Source organism: Electrophorus electricus, chromosome 15, assembly GCF_041902795.1.
Source record: "Electrophorus electricus isolate QZ-2024a chromosome 15, ASM4190279v1, whole genome shotgun sequence".
NCBI lineage: Eukaryota > Metazoa > Chordata > Actinopteri > Gymnotiformes > Gymnotidae > Electrophorus > Electrophorus electricus.
In genome coordinates this window covers 16479141-16493098 of record NC_137511.1, presented here as the reverse complement: position 1 = coordinate 16493098, position 13958 = coordinate 16479141, and the positions used below count along the sequence as shown (strand labels likewise).

General features: G+C 38.9%; 1 protein-coding gene across 2 annotated transcripts in view; it reads left to right on the top strand.

Annotated features, from left to right (window-relative positions):
- The first annotated feature begins 386 nt into the window (after nt 1-386).
- pemt (phosphatidylethanolamine N-methyltransferase) overlaps nt 387-13958 on the top strand; it is a 50016-nt gene continuing 36444 nt past the window's right edge. Inside the window, exons 1-3 of one of the 2 annotated variants that reach the window (XM_081697738.1) lie at nt 387-638; nt 1351-1454; nt 2161-2268. In XM_081697738.1, coding sequence (XP_081553864.1) covers nt 2167-2268 — 102 coding nt within the window. In that variant the 5' untranslated portion in view covers nt 387-638; nt 1351-1454; nt 2161-2166. The remainder of the gene's footprint in view (nt 639-1350; nt 1455-2160; nt 2269-13958) is intronic. The other variant, XM_027005084.3, reaches the window with a different exon arrangement.

The window sequence follows — 13958 nt, the reverse complement described above, 5'->3', positions numbered from 1 at the left end:
TCCATTTCATTTACAGATATTTTTCCAGGTGGAAAAAAAATTGAACCATTATCCATTATCATACTGATCTTGTAATAGAATTGATGTGTTTCAGTATTGTGATTTGCTGAATTGGAAAATTATATTGCAAATGTACTTAATATCTAATTGCTACATGTAAATATTAAACGTGAACGTCAATTTTAATGCAACTAAATGTTAAATGTAGGCTACATGTAGTTTGAAATCATGTTTAGAACATACGCAAAATGTTTAAAAAATACTTTAAAAAATATCATTTTTTCTTTACAATCTGTCTTTTAGGACATTAACAGCATTGTCGTCCACCAGCGTTGAATGAACGACGGGTTTTGGTTCGTGAACTATATTACCCACAATCCATTTCAACATTTGTAGGTCAAAGTTTACTACTGTCATGTCGCTTTAGAAACACTGACATGTGTCTTTAACAAATTGTTTTATTTCTTATATATCGAAACTCTCTATACATAGGATGTTGTCCATGCCGTTTAAATCAAAAACGTATGACTAAGTTCCACTTAAGCATCAGCTATATTTGTATGAACGGCGTTGTCGTGTTTGAGAGAAATCCCGTGTTGGATTGCTGCGGAGGGTTCAGTAACGTGGATTACACCAAGGTATTGTAGCTTGCTAGCTAGTTAGTAGTTTCCAGCCTCTAAAAGAAGGAAATATTTTAGTAGACTTTGTCGGATTGTCATGTTTATATAACATTTATGGAAAAGACATAAAAAGGACAACCATATCAGACCAACGGCCATTTTGCAATCTCTCCTAATAATGAACTGTCATTACTTCGCGATAGATGCTCAAAGGGTGCCCGTTTGTGATGTAATTTATCTTTTTTTCCCAGTAAAGTATCTTTAGATATATAAATATAAACGTACTGACAAGTCTCCTCTTGGACGGGGAGGATAATAGGTAGCATGGTCTGTTTATTGGCCAGATACACTAACATGTGCATTGGACATTGTCTTGGTGAAATCGGTGCAGCGTTTGAACACATGCCTTTAGCTGCAGTTTTAAAGAACATATATAAACTGTCCTTGTTAAAGATCCCAGAGTGTCATATCCTTCATTAAGAATTTCTTCGACACCCCTCACGTGACAACTAGCTTTCCATTAAGCTAGTTTTCCTAGTAACCCTAACAAAAAGACCAGCTCTTATATTTGCTGGAACTTTCCGTCGTTCTGGGACATTTGTCAAACAATTACTCAGGGCCGTGCTGTTCTTGTTCACAGCACACAAGAAAATTGCTAAGTCTTTCATCATGTATCACTGGATCCAACCCTTGTCTGTCTTCACATGTATTGTATCTATATACCGTATAGATGGTTCTTGTCACCTCAAAAAGAAAAAAGCTAGACACAATAAAGTAAATTCCAGTAAAAAACAAATAAACAAGCAACAACAACAAAAAAACAAACAAACAAATGTAAGTCTATTACAGCAATCTTATCTGATGCAATAAATATTTCATACTGTTTATGTCAGCTAAATGCCATAAATGTAAATGTAAATGTTAGTTCTATTTTATCCCTTGGACATGTTGTCACACTTTAAATAGTGTTTCCACCCACTTAGTTTGACATATGACACTTGATGTCCTTGCAACATTGTCCTGTGCAGAGCTCTGATGACCATGTTTGTGCAGGTAAAGTGATGGCCTATCAGATGTGTTTTGTGTCTGAAGGAATGTCAGACCCCTTAGTTTTCCTATAAACAAAATTTTACCCTGAAAGGGGAGGTTTTCAGAAAGGCTGTTTGTTGGGGTCTGATGATCTTGCATTGCACTGCATCATAAGATCACCATTTGTTGCATAACCGCTTTATTACCCAGGGATGTAGACCTAATAATGATGCATTAGGACAAAAAAGATAAGGAAGGGTGAAAGAGAGTCTGTTCTCTTTACACATATTTTCACAAGTACATCACTTTCTGATTTAAATGAAAATGAGAAACCAAAATAAGTCACAGAGGTAGTTTCTCTTTCTTACTGTAAAAAAAGAAGGGTCTGTTACTGCAACTGAATTATTGAATTATTATCATAAGCAATAATCCTAGCATTTTATACACATCCACTGATCCCTGCCAGACATGACCCAGATGAATGGATCTTTCCTCTTTCCATTTTTCTTAGGCCGACATGTCTGTGCTATTAGAGGTGATGAAGCACATCGACCTGATGGAGCCTAGGTTCTGTGTGGCTGTCGTCGCCATCATCTTCAACCCGTTCTTCTGGAATGTGGTGAGCTTAAGTACAACATTATGCATTATATGTACACATTAACATAGCTGTAACACACCATTACAACATGTTAAAGCTTTGAATGGGAAAGAATAATAATCTTGTTCACACTTAAAAGTTAAGTGGGAAATGGATTTAAAGAGTATTGTAAATACTCTTACCATGAAATGACACTATTAGTTGCAGTAGCTCAAAAACAGGACAGTCAGACTTGTTAATTTTACTGTACAAATTAATTTTACATGGGTGAATGTGTTATTTGCTTGAATGACCTTTGTATATTTATATAACCTACCTTGATGGTTTGTAGGGTTGAATTTAAAATGAACTAGTCATACACTTGTTATAAATAATTCTTGTCACAATTCATTAACAATACAAGCCACTTTCCCTCCATGAATCTACCACTGCTTTATCATACTATGTGAGCAGTTTAAAACAAGGACTGCCAATTCAGATTTGGCATATATTACTTTCTCCATCTTGCCCTTAGATTATCCAGTAACTTAACAGGATTGTTCTACTTTTTTAACCCCTGGGGTATAACAGAGCAGTTATGAGACCAAATGTTACAAACAAAAAGGAAAAAATTGCTCTAGAAGTTACTAAATTGTACTGGTGGTCTGTTGAATGTGTAGGTGGTCTGTTTTGTATTGGCTAGGTTTGCGGATATTCTACGGTGGCTTCCAGAATTGACATGACAACCAGCTCTTGAGAACAAGTATTGTTTAGGCTTTTACTCTAGAGGCAGCTCTCTCCAGGTTGCTTTGAGGGACTTGGCTTCTGAATGTGCCTCACGCATTCTTCTTGGCTGGTGGCTCTCTGGCTTTGTTCATCCTGTTCTGCGATGTTGAACATGACAGCAAGATAATGAATTTCTGTACCGTCCAGGTTTATTTACATTTTCATCCAGAACTTGGATAAAAACAAGCCTCCTTTTTAGGAGAGTCTCCTTTTTTCTATGATGGGAGGGTGTTGTCCTGTTGAAAAAAAAAAAAACATTCTTGTGGTCTGCTGGCTTAAAAATTGAATGACATTGGACAAAAATTGCATTCTTAGGTTTAAATCAGCCATATAACTACTTCACTATATTTACTTGATTAATTAGGGAACAGTAATTAACTTATGTGTTGTTGTCTGAAGTGTTAAAATACTTCTGTGGCACCACCTTTGTGTATTTGCTGCCCCTGCACATTTCAACAATAGAGAGTCAGTCAGTCATTGAGACAGTAATTTCAGCCACAGATGCTTCGCCCACACATAGACAGAGAGTCTAACCACCTGGCCAATTGCTTTCTGATTGGTTATTGGCACTTATGTGTATACACACTTCCGTGCATCGTTTCATACTGGTCTGACGTGAATCAATGTTTTGTTGTTCCAGCTCAGTTCAGTCTTAGTGTCGTTGTACTTAGTAAGGTAAGCAAGATATATCCATGTGACTGAAATGGTTTGTGAACTCCATGGTCTCTCACTATTTAAAGTAATTTACCATGAACCCCTTTCCAACTGTTTTGTTGGTGTTACAGGTACAGCATGTCCCACATCAACAGTGCCAACATATATTTCTGTTTTCCCAAGGTACTGTTTATGTCCTGACTCCATTTTCAAGATTGCTTCCTTCTACACATCATGCCAAAACAGCAGGCAGTGAGTGGTCATTTTGTGTGTCAGTCAAATTTCCTTTTCCTTTCATAGTAGGAGGTTCTTGACCACATTAAGTGGTGAAAGGAAATGCCTAGAAGCTCTGCAAAAATGAACTTTTTAAGTATTTTAGGGACAATTAATATATAATGTGCATGTAGCTGGTTATATGCATGACTGTTAATTGACCTTTGGGTTTCATTATTTAATTTCAAAGTTTTGAGAGCTATTCCTTGAATATTAGTATTTTGAATATTATTGTCAAAGGTGATAATTAGAAAATACACTTACTCTAACAGATGTTAATATTCGTCCCTAGTCAGACGGCCTAAACAGAATTCTAAAAAAACAAGGAAACAGGACTGATTGGTATTTATCTCAATTGCTTAAAGGCAAATAAGAGATCTTGCAAAATTACTGGACAAGCTGGATCAGTCATGAAGACTCCAATGGTGAATAGACCTGTGATGCCAAACACTGATAGGCCAGGGGCAGTGGACAAACACGTGACAATATTAATACAGGACCAGACTGTGCTTGTATAACATAAAAATATCAGACACTTCTCCTGTAAGATCACCTTTTTAACTTACCCAAGTGAATTGCACTTTGACCTGCTTCCTCTTTTGTGCAATAGTATGGTCTTTTTATGTATTTTCGGACTCCTGCAATTGTTGAATGGACTTAGACAAGGATCAAATACATTCACTGAGTGCCACACATTTGATCTTGCTTGTTAAGGGTGTGAAAGTGATGTATTTACATTTTCGGCATTTAGCTGATGTTTTTATACAAACGACTTACAATTCCAACTGAACACAACTGAAGGGTTAAGGGCCTTGCTCAGGGGCCCAACAGTAGCAGTGTTGGCAGTGGTGAAACTTGAACTGGCCACCTTCCAATTACTAGTCAAGTATCTTAACCACTGAGCTACCACTGCCACTGATGCAAATGACTATACCGATAATCTAGCTACTGTTTAGTCCAATTTTGGTCTCTGCCTTTATGTCATGTTAAGTTCTATGAAGACTGAGTTATGTGTGTATTTTTCTACTGGTAAATATATTAAGTCTCCAAGCCTGTGCTATCCATAGAGCAATCTGCCAACTTTAATTGGAATTGTCTTTGCCTTTTTGTTTTTTTCCCTCTTTCTTTCTTATGTTTTGGGTTTTTTAAGTGTGTTGAGATTTTAATGGAATAGTAAGACATCAACTATTTTGGCAGCTGTACAGATACATTATTGGTACAGAAACAAACACATTTTGGAAAAGTGAGCACTGCGTGGTTAAACATTTTTTTTGACTGAAACGAGGCCTTTTTAAAATAATGTCAGGACTTTGAGTTGGTCAGGTGATTGTAATGTTTTTCTTTTGCACAAATGATTAATCTCCTTTGCATTTAAGATGTTCTGATGTTTCACGGACGCGATAGCTTTAAATAATTAAGGTTATAAAAAAAATTTTTTTTAAAGATTCAGTTTGTTAAGCTGTTAAATTAACCAACTCCTTCTTGAGTCATTTGGAGCACTTAATAATCTTTATGGGTTTCTACATCTGAATTCAAATGAAACGTGCCTCAGGGCATAATAAGATCACCTCCTGAAATTGTCACCTGATTTTCCCCCACTCTAGCACGCCTATGACTGTAAGACTGTGTGACACAGGGGCGAGCTAGCATTATGTTCAGGATTCTGAGCTATGCTGCTCTGGTGGAAACACAAGGAGGGTTGAGAGGGGCTCTCATCTCTGTGTCCTCAGAAACCCCATAGATGGGTTTCTTCTTCATGGCCCAGGCTGTCTGTCATTATTATTATGCCTCTGCCCTGGGTCTTGCTGATCCAACATTAGGCTGTTTGGGAAAAGAGGATACCGGTTAAAAGTCTCCTGTATCTGGTCAGGGATCTGGTTTTCTGGTTCGATCTTCTCGGATGAGGTTCCAGTAGGATGTGTGAGTTTGTGTGTGTGCTTGTGCATGCTTCTGAATGTGAGTGAGTGCGTGTAGATGTGGGAGTAAACTGCTGTCTGATATGTTGGGAAGTGTGTGACAGTTCTGGAGTGAGTGAGGTCACTGGGATCTGTATGCACCCAGGCAGCAGCTATCATTTCTGCAGTGTTGCTTGTCCTTTGACACCAGTGAGCCACATGCTGCACTCCACAGTGTGAAAATAGCCCACATTCATTACACAAACCCACTCACACACACATGCAGCACACTTTGTGGTAAAGAAGCTCCTCCTAATTTATAAAATCATATATGACACCAGAATGATTGAAATAATCTATACTTAAGGTACAGTTTTGTCTCTGTTGTTTTCTTTTTGTATTTTGTATGCCTTAAAAACATTTTTTTTAAAGTAAACAGCACTCAAGTACAATAATGAGCACATGGTAATTTTTTACAGTTTTTACTTCTGTGCAAAGGTGAGCCCAGAAACAGCCTGACTCAGGCTCTGAAGTGACTGTGCATGTCCCTCAGCAAGCAATCACCATAAAGGTGAATAACACTAGAGCGGGTGTGAATTGAGTCATCACCCAGGTGTGCAAGCAGTCGTGCAAGCGTGGGAGAGAGCGCGATGACCAGGTGCCGTTGAAACACACGACCGAAGCTCAGTAATGTGAGTACTTATCATCAGTGGACTCTCGTTTTCATTTTCAGAAGCACATTTCTTTGAAGAGGTCTGGGCCCAAATTAATGTAACAATGCCTCTTTATTGTTAAAAGGTTCTAGTGTTAAAAGAACTATGCAAATACCTTTACATTTTATTGAACACAAAGTTTGTAAATTGTTTGGATTCATGTGGATTTCAGGATGAATAGCTCCTAAAATGTGATCTGATGTTTATCACAATAACAACAGTACAGGCATCGTTATGTTGCTTAGAACAAACAAACAAACATATGAAACCTGAAGGAAAGGTTTCTTCAATGGCCATTTAAATCATCTTCAATGGCCTTGATGGGCTTTTGGGTATTGATGACTGAACACAGTAATAATATACACTGAATGGCCTCTTTTTTAGAGAAACCCATCTGCGTTTGTGTGTTTGACCACCTTTGGCCTTCTGAACTGCGGCAGTTCACTGTGGCACAGATTCTACTACATGTTGAAATTGTTCTCCAGGAATCTTAGCCCATTCAGAGAGGCTAGCTTCTTGCAGTTTCTGCAAATTAGATGGAGGTACTGACATGCTCTGAGCAGCTTGTTCTAGCTCGTCCCAGAAATGCTCTGTAGGATTAAGATCTGGAGACTGTGAAGGCCATGGAGGTGTCCAAATGTCCATGCACAGGTATTTGAGGACCCAGGGTGTGCCAAGAAAAGATTCCCAAAACCATTACTCTACCTCCTGAGTGGAAGGGCTCATCAATTGGGCTCATCAACTGATCATTGATCCAGTTTTGCTGTTCTTTTGCCCACTTGAGTCTTGCCTTTCTGTTTCCCTTAGAGAGCAATGGCACAGATTGTACTTATGGAAGCTGCTTTTTTGGAATGACAGTACTTTGGGAATTAATAACTAGATCTTAAGATCTAGATCTACAAAAGGAAGTGTTTGCCTTTACTGTAACGGCTCAAGAAGCTGGTCGAATTGACAGTCAGGGATTCGCTGTTCAGTAAGATGGAGAGAGACTGTGCAGTACCATCGAGGTCCCCGAGGGCCCTCATGCAGGGCTTGCATTCCATGCTCCTGCTTTATAATAAGGGAACATGTTGTTTCCCAGCCCTGCTTAGTAACCTTGTTTTCCACTCCAGCATAGTCAGATAGGAAGCCAAGATGTGCTCATCCATCACCATGTGAGCTTTTCATTCTACAAACTGTTCAGCCTTATGCTCAAGCTTTGTTAGAACATAATGCGTTGTACTCTGCCTAATGTAGCAGGGCAGTATCTAACACGTTATGTGTGCACGCATGGGATACAGATTTGCCGCCATGCCAGAAATAGACTTCTGTTGCAAATGAAGCCATTTGTAGTTGGAGCGTTTCATCAGCCATTCCTGGATCAGTGCAGCTCACTTGTGTAAGGATTATGCAGCAAAATTCAGAATATACCACTGATGTGTTTACACTTGACCTAATTCTGCATTGCTGTATATAGGTGCTCCTGTTTTATAGTTGATGCTAAAACAATAAAGTTTTTATGCAAAGCAGAGCTTGGGTAAACTGAGCTTCACACTAGATTTATGAATCGCTGCTTTAGTGCAGCTTTAGGGAACATATGCACAAAATAGAAGCATATGTATGCGACCCTGGAGGCCAAGATCCATGCTTCAAAAGTTTTTCTACACACTGTGAACCAGTGGCTACTGAAATGAACTGGCCTAACTGCAATTACCAGCTGTATTTGATCTCATTAATGTCAAGACATTAATGATGAGATTGGAGATTAAGTAGAGAAAAAAATCACAGACATCAAAAGTACAGAACCTATTCGTAACCTTGCAGTGATGAAAGTCAGACCATGTTCTTGACATTGTAACTGCAAGAGTCTCTGTGCCTGTATGGGGTATGGTATCCATATCCTGCTAAAGCCGCTGCCAAGCAGTAGAAGTAACATATAACAGTATTTATCAACACGTTGTTGTTGGGAAGATTTCTCACCTGGCTTTTTCCAATGTATATCATTCCTATGATTCCCAGCACTGTTGGATGATGCTGTCGCCTTCTGTCCTGCAGGCCTCCATGTGCCACTACAGAGCAGGCCTGTCTCCTCCTGTCTCTTCCTGTCTCCTCCTTCTCTGGACTGTCTGCTGCAGTGCTCACATTGCTTGGCCCTTTCTTTCTGTTGACACCCCAATTCTGTAAGCAGGGCTCTGCTTCGTCAGGGGGCATTTAGTTAATTAAGACAGGAAACAGCCTCTTGGGATACTGTGGATTTTCCAGTTCTTCTTATCTGTGGCTTTTACCACCGCTATAGTCGTCACTGGGTGGCAAATGCGATTTGCATTTGCAAATGAATGAGGCAAAAGGTGGTCATTAAATAGGATTACTAATAGCTATAAATAGCATTATTCCCTGATGAGAGTCATAGAGCATCATTCTACTATTCATTGCTTGTGCTGTTGTATATTAAGTTTTCTAAATACAATTAGTTGCATACTGGAAAATATATTGTATTTGTGTGTACGTTTTTTGACAAATAGGCTCATTTCAATATAAACTACCATAGTCTGTTTGGCAGTCAAATGTGATAATTTTTCCTCAGACTTTTCTAAATCTTACCAATCTTTTGTACACATATGAGCTTCCTGAGTGGTATAGGCCTGATGTGAAAATGGTCACCGAATTATATCTAGAGTCCTATTTTTGACAGTTTTTTTCTGTTTTTTATGATTTCTCATAAATGTTTGATAATCTAGCATGCTTCTCCAAGTATACTGTGGTTCTTCTCCATGTTGCATGAAAGACAGCTTGAAAATATTCGAGCTTTGTCAGTGAATCCAGATTCAGTACATGTAAAACCAAACTGACAAAGAAATATTCTGAAATAGTAATATTAAGGAACACAAAAAACTGTCATAACACAAAATGTCCCCATATTTTGCATTCTCATCTAGATAGTGTGCACACATGATTTGTGACAACTTAAGCAAATGCCTTCATATAGCTTCTAGGCATTTGAGAAGAATATGTGTGTTTAACTATGTGGTTTAGTATCAATCATTTGTTACTTTATTAGCTACAGCTAACAGCGATTTTATTTTAGAAATGTACAGTTACAGACTATGGCCCATAGGTTACTTTGCAGTTTGTCAATTTCTGTATGTGTGTGTCTTTAAAAAGGTTGGTTGAATTGTTGCTGATTGTATTTTATAATTATATTGTAAAATGTTTATTCTGTCTGCAATCACTAAAGTTTAGTTTTCATAGCGTTGACACATCAACATAGTAGACAGTGGTAGCTCAGCAGTTAAGGTACTTGACTTGTATTCAGAAGATTGCTGGTTCAAGCCCCCACCACTGCCAAGTTGCCGCTGTTGGGCTCCTGAGCAAGGCCCTTAACCCTCAGTTGCTCAAGTCATAATTGTAAGTTGATTTGGATAAAAGCATCAGCTAAACTTTGTAAATGATGACATGTGTTATTGTAGCTGTGAGTTTATCACACATTTTCCAAATATAGGTCTTATAGGTGCTTTTTAATTTATCAATGTACAGTTACACATTATGGCCCACCAGTTGCAATGCATGCTTTTGTGACCACTAGCATCTCTTATTGCAAGTGTTAACATTATTAAAATTATGTGTTTTTGTTTATCAATCTCTTTTTTATTTCTTTTTTGTGAATGATGTTCCAGATTGATGAGTTGAGCTAACTTACTTAATAAGCCATTTTGGGGGTTGTAAAATATGCTCATTCACAGTTCTCAGGGATGTGTGTCCTCTTAATGAATGGAACTCATTTACAACAGTTTTAATTCTGAAGTTATGAGCATTACTCAAGTTATTGAGTCTGACCAGGTGCAGTCATACAAACTGATTTTCTGAAAGGAAACCCACAAGGGGTGATGCCTGGTGTGTGCTTATGGAGTAGATGGTGGCAGGTCACATCTTATCTTAAATGGGTCACTGTGACCTGCTGCCACAAAAATTCAATTTCCTTCTCAGACAGTCTGAATGTAGTGCAGGTTATGTAATGGCTCAATCTTAGGATGCGGTAGGGTTGACATACTGTGTGTATGAGGTATCAAGTGTTCACATCCATTAGAATAAGCACATAAAAATAGTGGGAGAGAGGAAGGACGAGAAGACAGAGTAAGAGAACAATTGACAGATTAGAAGAACATCATCAAGAATCATGAATGGTGCATATTTGTGGTATTTTAAAACTCAGGTTTTGCGTCATTGGAACATTTAGCTTTCTTATGCATTTCACAGTTGGAAGAAGTCCAAGCCTCCATGTGCAGTGTGTGTAAGTGGCTAGTGGGTTTGGCCTTCATTCCGTAGTAGACTGAAGGGGGGTCATATATATCTATAATTTACCACTTACATGCACTTCATTTAGAACTCAGCCTTTTGTAATCAGTAAGACTGTGTGTGTGTGTGTGTTTGTGTGTGTTTGTGTGTGTGTGTGTGTGTGCGTGTGTGTGTGTGTGTGTGCGTGCGTGTGCGTGTGTGTGCGTGCACGTGCATTTGTGCATGCATGCCTGTGTGTGTACAAACACGTGTGTATTTGTGTCAGTGTGTGTGTGCATGAGTGTTTTTTAAAAAAGTTGCTTAAATAGTTGCTGATGGCATTGTATGGGTCTGTCTGCAATCAGTAAACTACAGTATGAGTAATACTTATTTGCTGCCTGAGTGGCTCATTGTGTTCTTTGTAGTTGGAAGGAGTCTGTTAACATAGCTGTGATGACACAACATGTGTTAACATAGCTGAGATGACACAACGTGACAACATAGCTGTGAGTTTGATATCACCACACATTTCCCATATAAGGATAAACTGAAGATCCCAGTAATGGTTTTATGTGCAGTTTTCTAATTGTGTGTTGCATCAGATTTAACCTGTCCAATTAAATGGGCCTGGAGCCATAAATACAAAAGGGTTGGGAATTTCAGATTTGTCATAATGAAGTGTCTTTGAAGCTGTCAGAAAACAGGCATATATGTTTATATCACACTGTTAGCCAGACAGATGGATTGTAATAATACAGTGACATAGTCCTGCCATACCGCTGTATTGCAGAGTTCAATATTATCCACATTGATTCATGATGTGGATAGTATCGAACAACTGTGGCATCACAACTAGAAACCACTTCAACAGCATATAATCTCTCAGACGTTCTTAAGACATCATATGAAGCCAGCCTGACTTGCGTAAGCAGCCTTCATGACGTACAGTCAGTATATATATATATATTTTTATTATTATGGTTGATTTAATTTCATAACCCAGGCTTTGCCACTGTAGTGGAAGTGAGTCACAGAGGTGACAAGGCCCCTCACCATCCACTGTCAAGAAGAGAGCCGGAGGATAAAGTGTGTGTGTAGTGCTACTTGGCTAATTAGGCTTTGTTACTGGATTACGCAATGGTTGCAGAGATGAAAGTACAGCCGCTGGCCACAACTCTGCCTCAGCCTGGGCGGTGAGACCTGCTGCGAGCCCCGTGAATGAACTCCTGCTACCACAGCCAGGGGTTTTATCAAGCACAGATGTCTGGAGGTGTTGGAAGGAGTATGCCGGACAAGCTACGCTCTGGGCATCTACGGTGGGGAGAAGGGGGAGAGAAGCAGAGCAAGAGAGAAGAAAAAAGAGGAGGAACGCACGGATGACACGGGGCAGGCGTTGCGGATGTGATCATAGAGCTGTAGGATTAATATTGCAAAAGCACTATATGATTTCTAATCAGTTGTTTTGTACTGAAAATAAAGAAGACTTACAGTCCATCAGGCTAGTAGCTCTGATTCACTGTGAGCTGCATTAAAAGTCCAGCCTTTTAAGTTCAAATGATGCATCAGTAGATACACAGGGAAAATTACTTGTGTTCAGACTCTGTTGTAAGTGAATTCATCGCATGACCTGCTTGTATTTACACTTGTTATAAACTGGTTCTTCGCTTGACCTGCATGTATTCATACTTGTCATAAACTGGTTTATAATGTTACCTGCAATGGGATTTTTAATTCACAAATTCATTTATGGACCACAAATGGAGCTTTATCAGAAGTGTATGACATGTTCTCAATTTAATGCAGCTTTGGATAATAGGCTTGTAATTTCCCTAAAACCTCCACACAATTTGAATTATTAAGACACTAATTGAATAGGGAAGTAGACTTGAATATGGGATAGCAGTGACTCAGTGCAAGCTCAATATAAGTGTCTTCTTCAGATAATGACTGCTTAATCAGGGCTATTTTTAGTTTAATTAGAGATCAAGACTTTGGTATCATGCACGTCACTTGGTAGGTGAATTCTAGTAAGGTGTTAAAATCCATCTACATATGGCAGCTTCTCACCTCAGAGAAAAGGGGTAAAGTGGTGTGTGTGTGTGTGTGTGTGTGTGTGTTGTGTCTGGCTCCTTGCAAGCATGTATTTTGTTGTATGCTGTTTATATCCAAGTAAGTATGTGTGCCTTGTAACTTTATTGGCAAAACACCCACCACTGTGTCACTATCATGTCAGTGTCATTGCTGTAACACCCTATACCTCCTTTACCTCACCTCCTGCTATACCTCACCTGTTCCTTTACCTCACCTCTTCCTGTATCTCATCTCCTCCTTTACCCCATCTCCTGCTGTACCTCACCTCTTCCTTTATTTAAACTCTTCCTGTATCTCATCTCCTCCTTTACCTCACCTCCTCCTGTACCTCACCTCCTCCTTTACTACCTCATTCTCATCCCTGTCTTTTGGATCACCAGCCACACCCCTGCACCTGGTTCTTCTGCTTGACTTATTTCAACCTGACTATTGCTGTCACAGTTTGGAGTGTCTCTTCAGCCAGCAATTGCCTGACCCTCCACCTGTTTACCTTTATGAGTTTGCCTGCCCTGTTTGGATCATGTTTGTAATAAATTAGCATAATCAATGATTTAGCGCATGTGTTACAAAGCCATCCATATAATGTAATACTGGTCTTTTCTGCCTCAGATGGGCTCTAGTCTGGAACAGTATCTATAAGCTCGGAGTACCCACTAAACTTCTCAGTGAGTGTATGCACGTGGAAGGAGTTTGCAGTCAGTATTTCTGTATTTCTGAATGTTCTGAACAACTGTACAGTTGAGAATGCTGTAATCTTTAGCTTCTTTAAATATGGTTTGTTTAAAAGTTTTATTGGAGATATTTTGCAGTTGCATATTTCAAACACTGAAAAAAAAGTTTATTGATGTGGGAGAGTCATTGTGTATATGACTTAAATGCAACACACTGCATTTCATGCATCACATTGCATGTTTTTTTGTGTTTTTATTTTGATTTTGTATGTAAAACAGGGAAATTCTAATGGTGATGTCCTTCCATGCACGTGCAATTGCGTCTTTGCACCAGGAGAGCGATCTCTCCTCATGCTCTTAGTGACGATTATCTGTGATGCATGGTACTGATTAACATT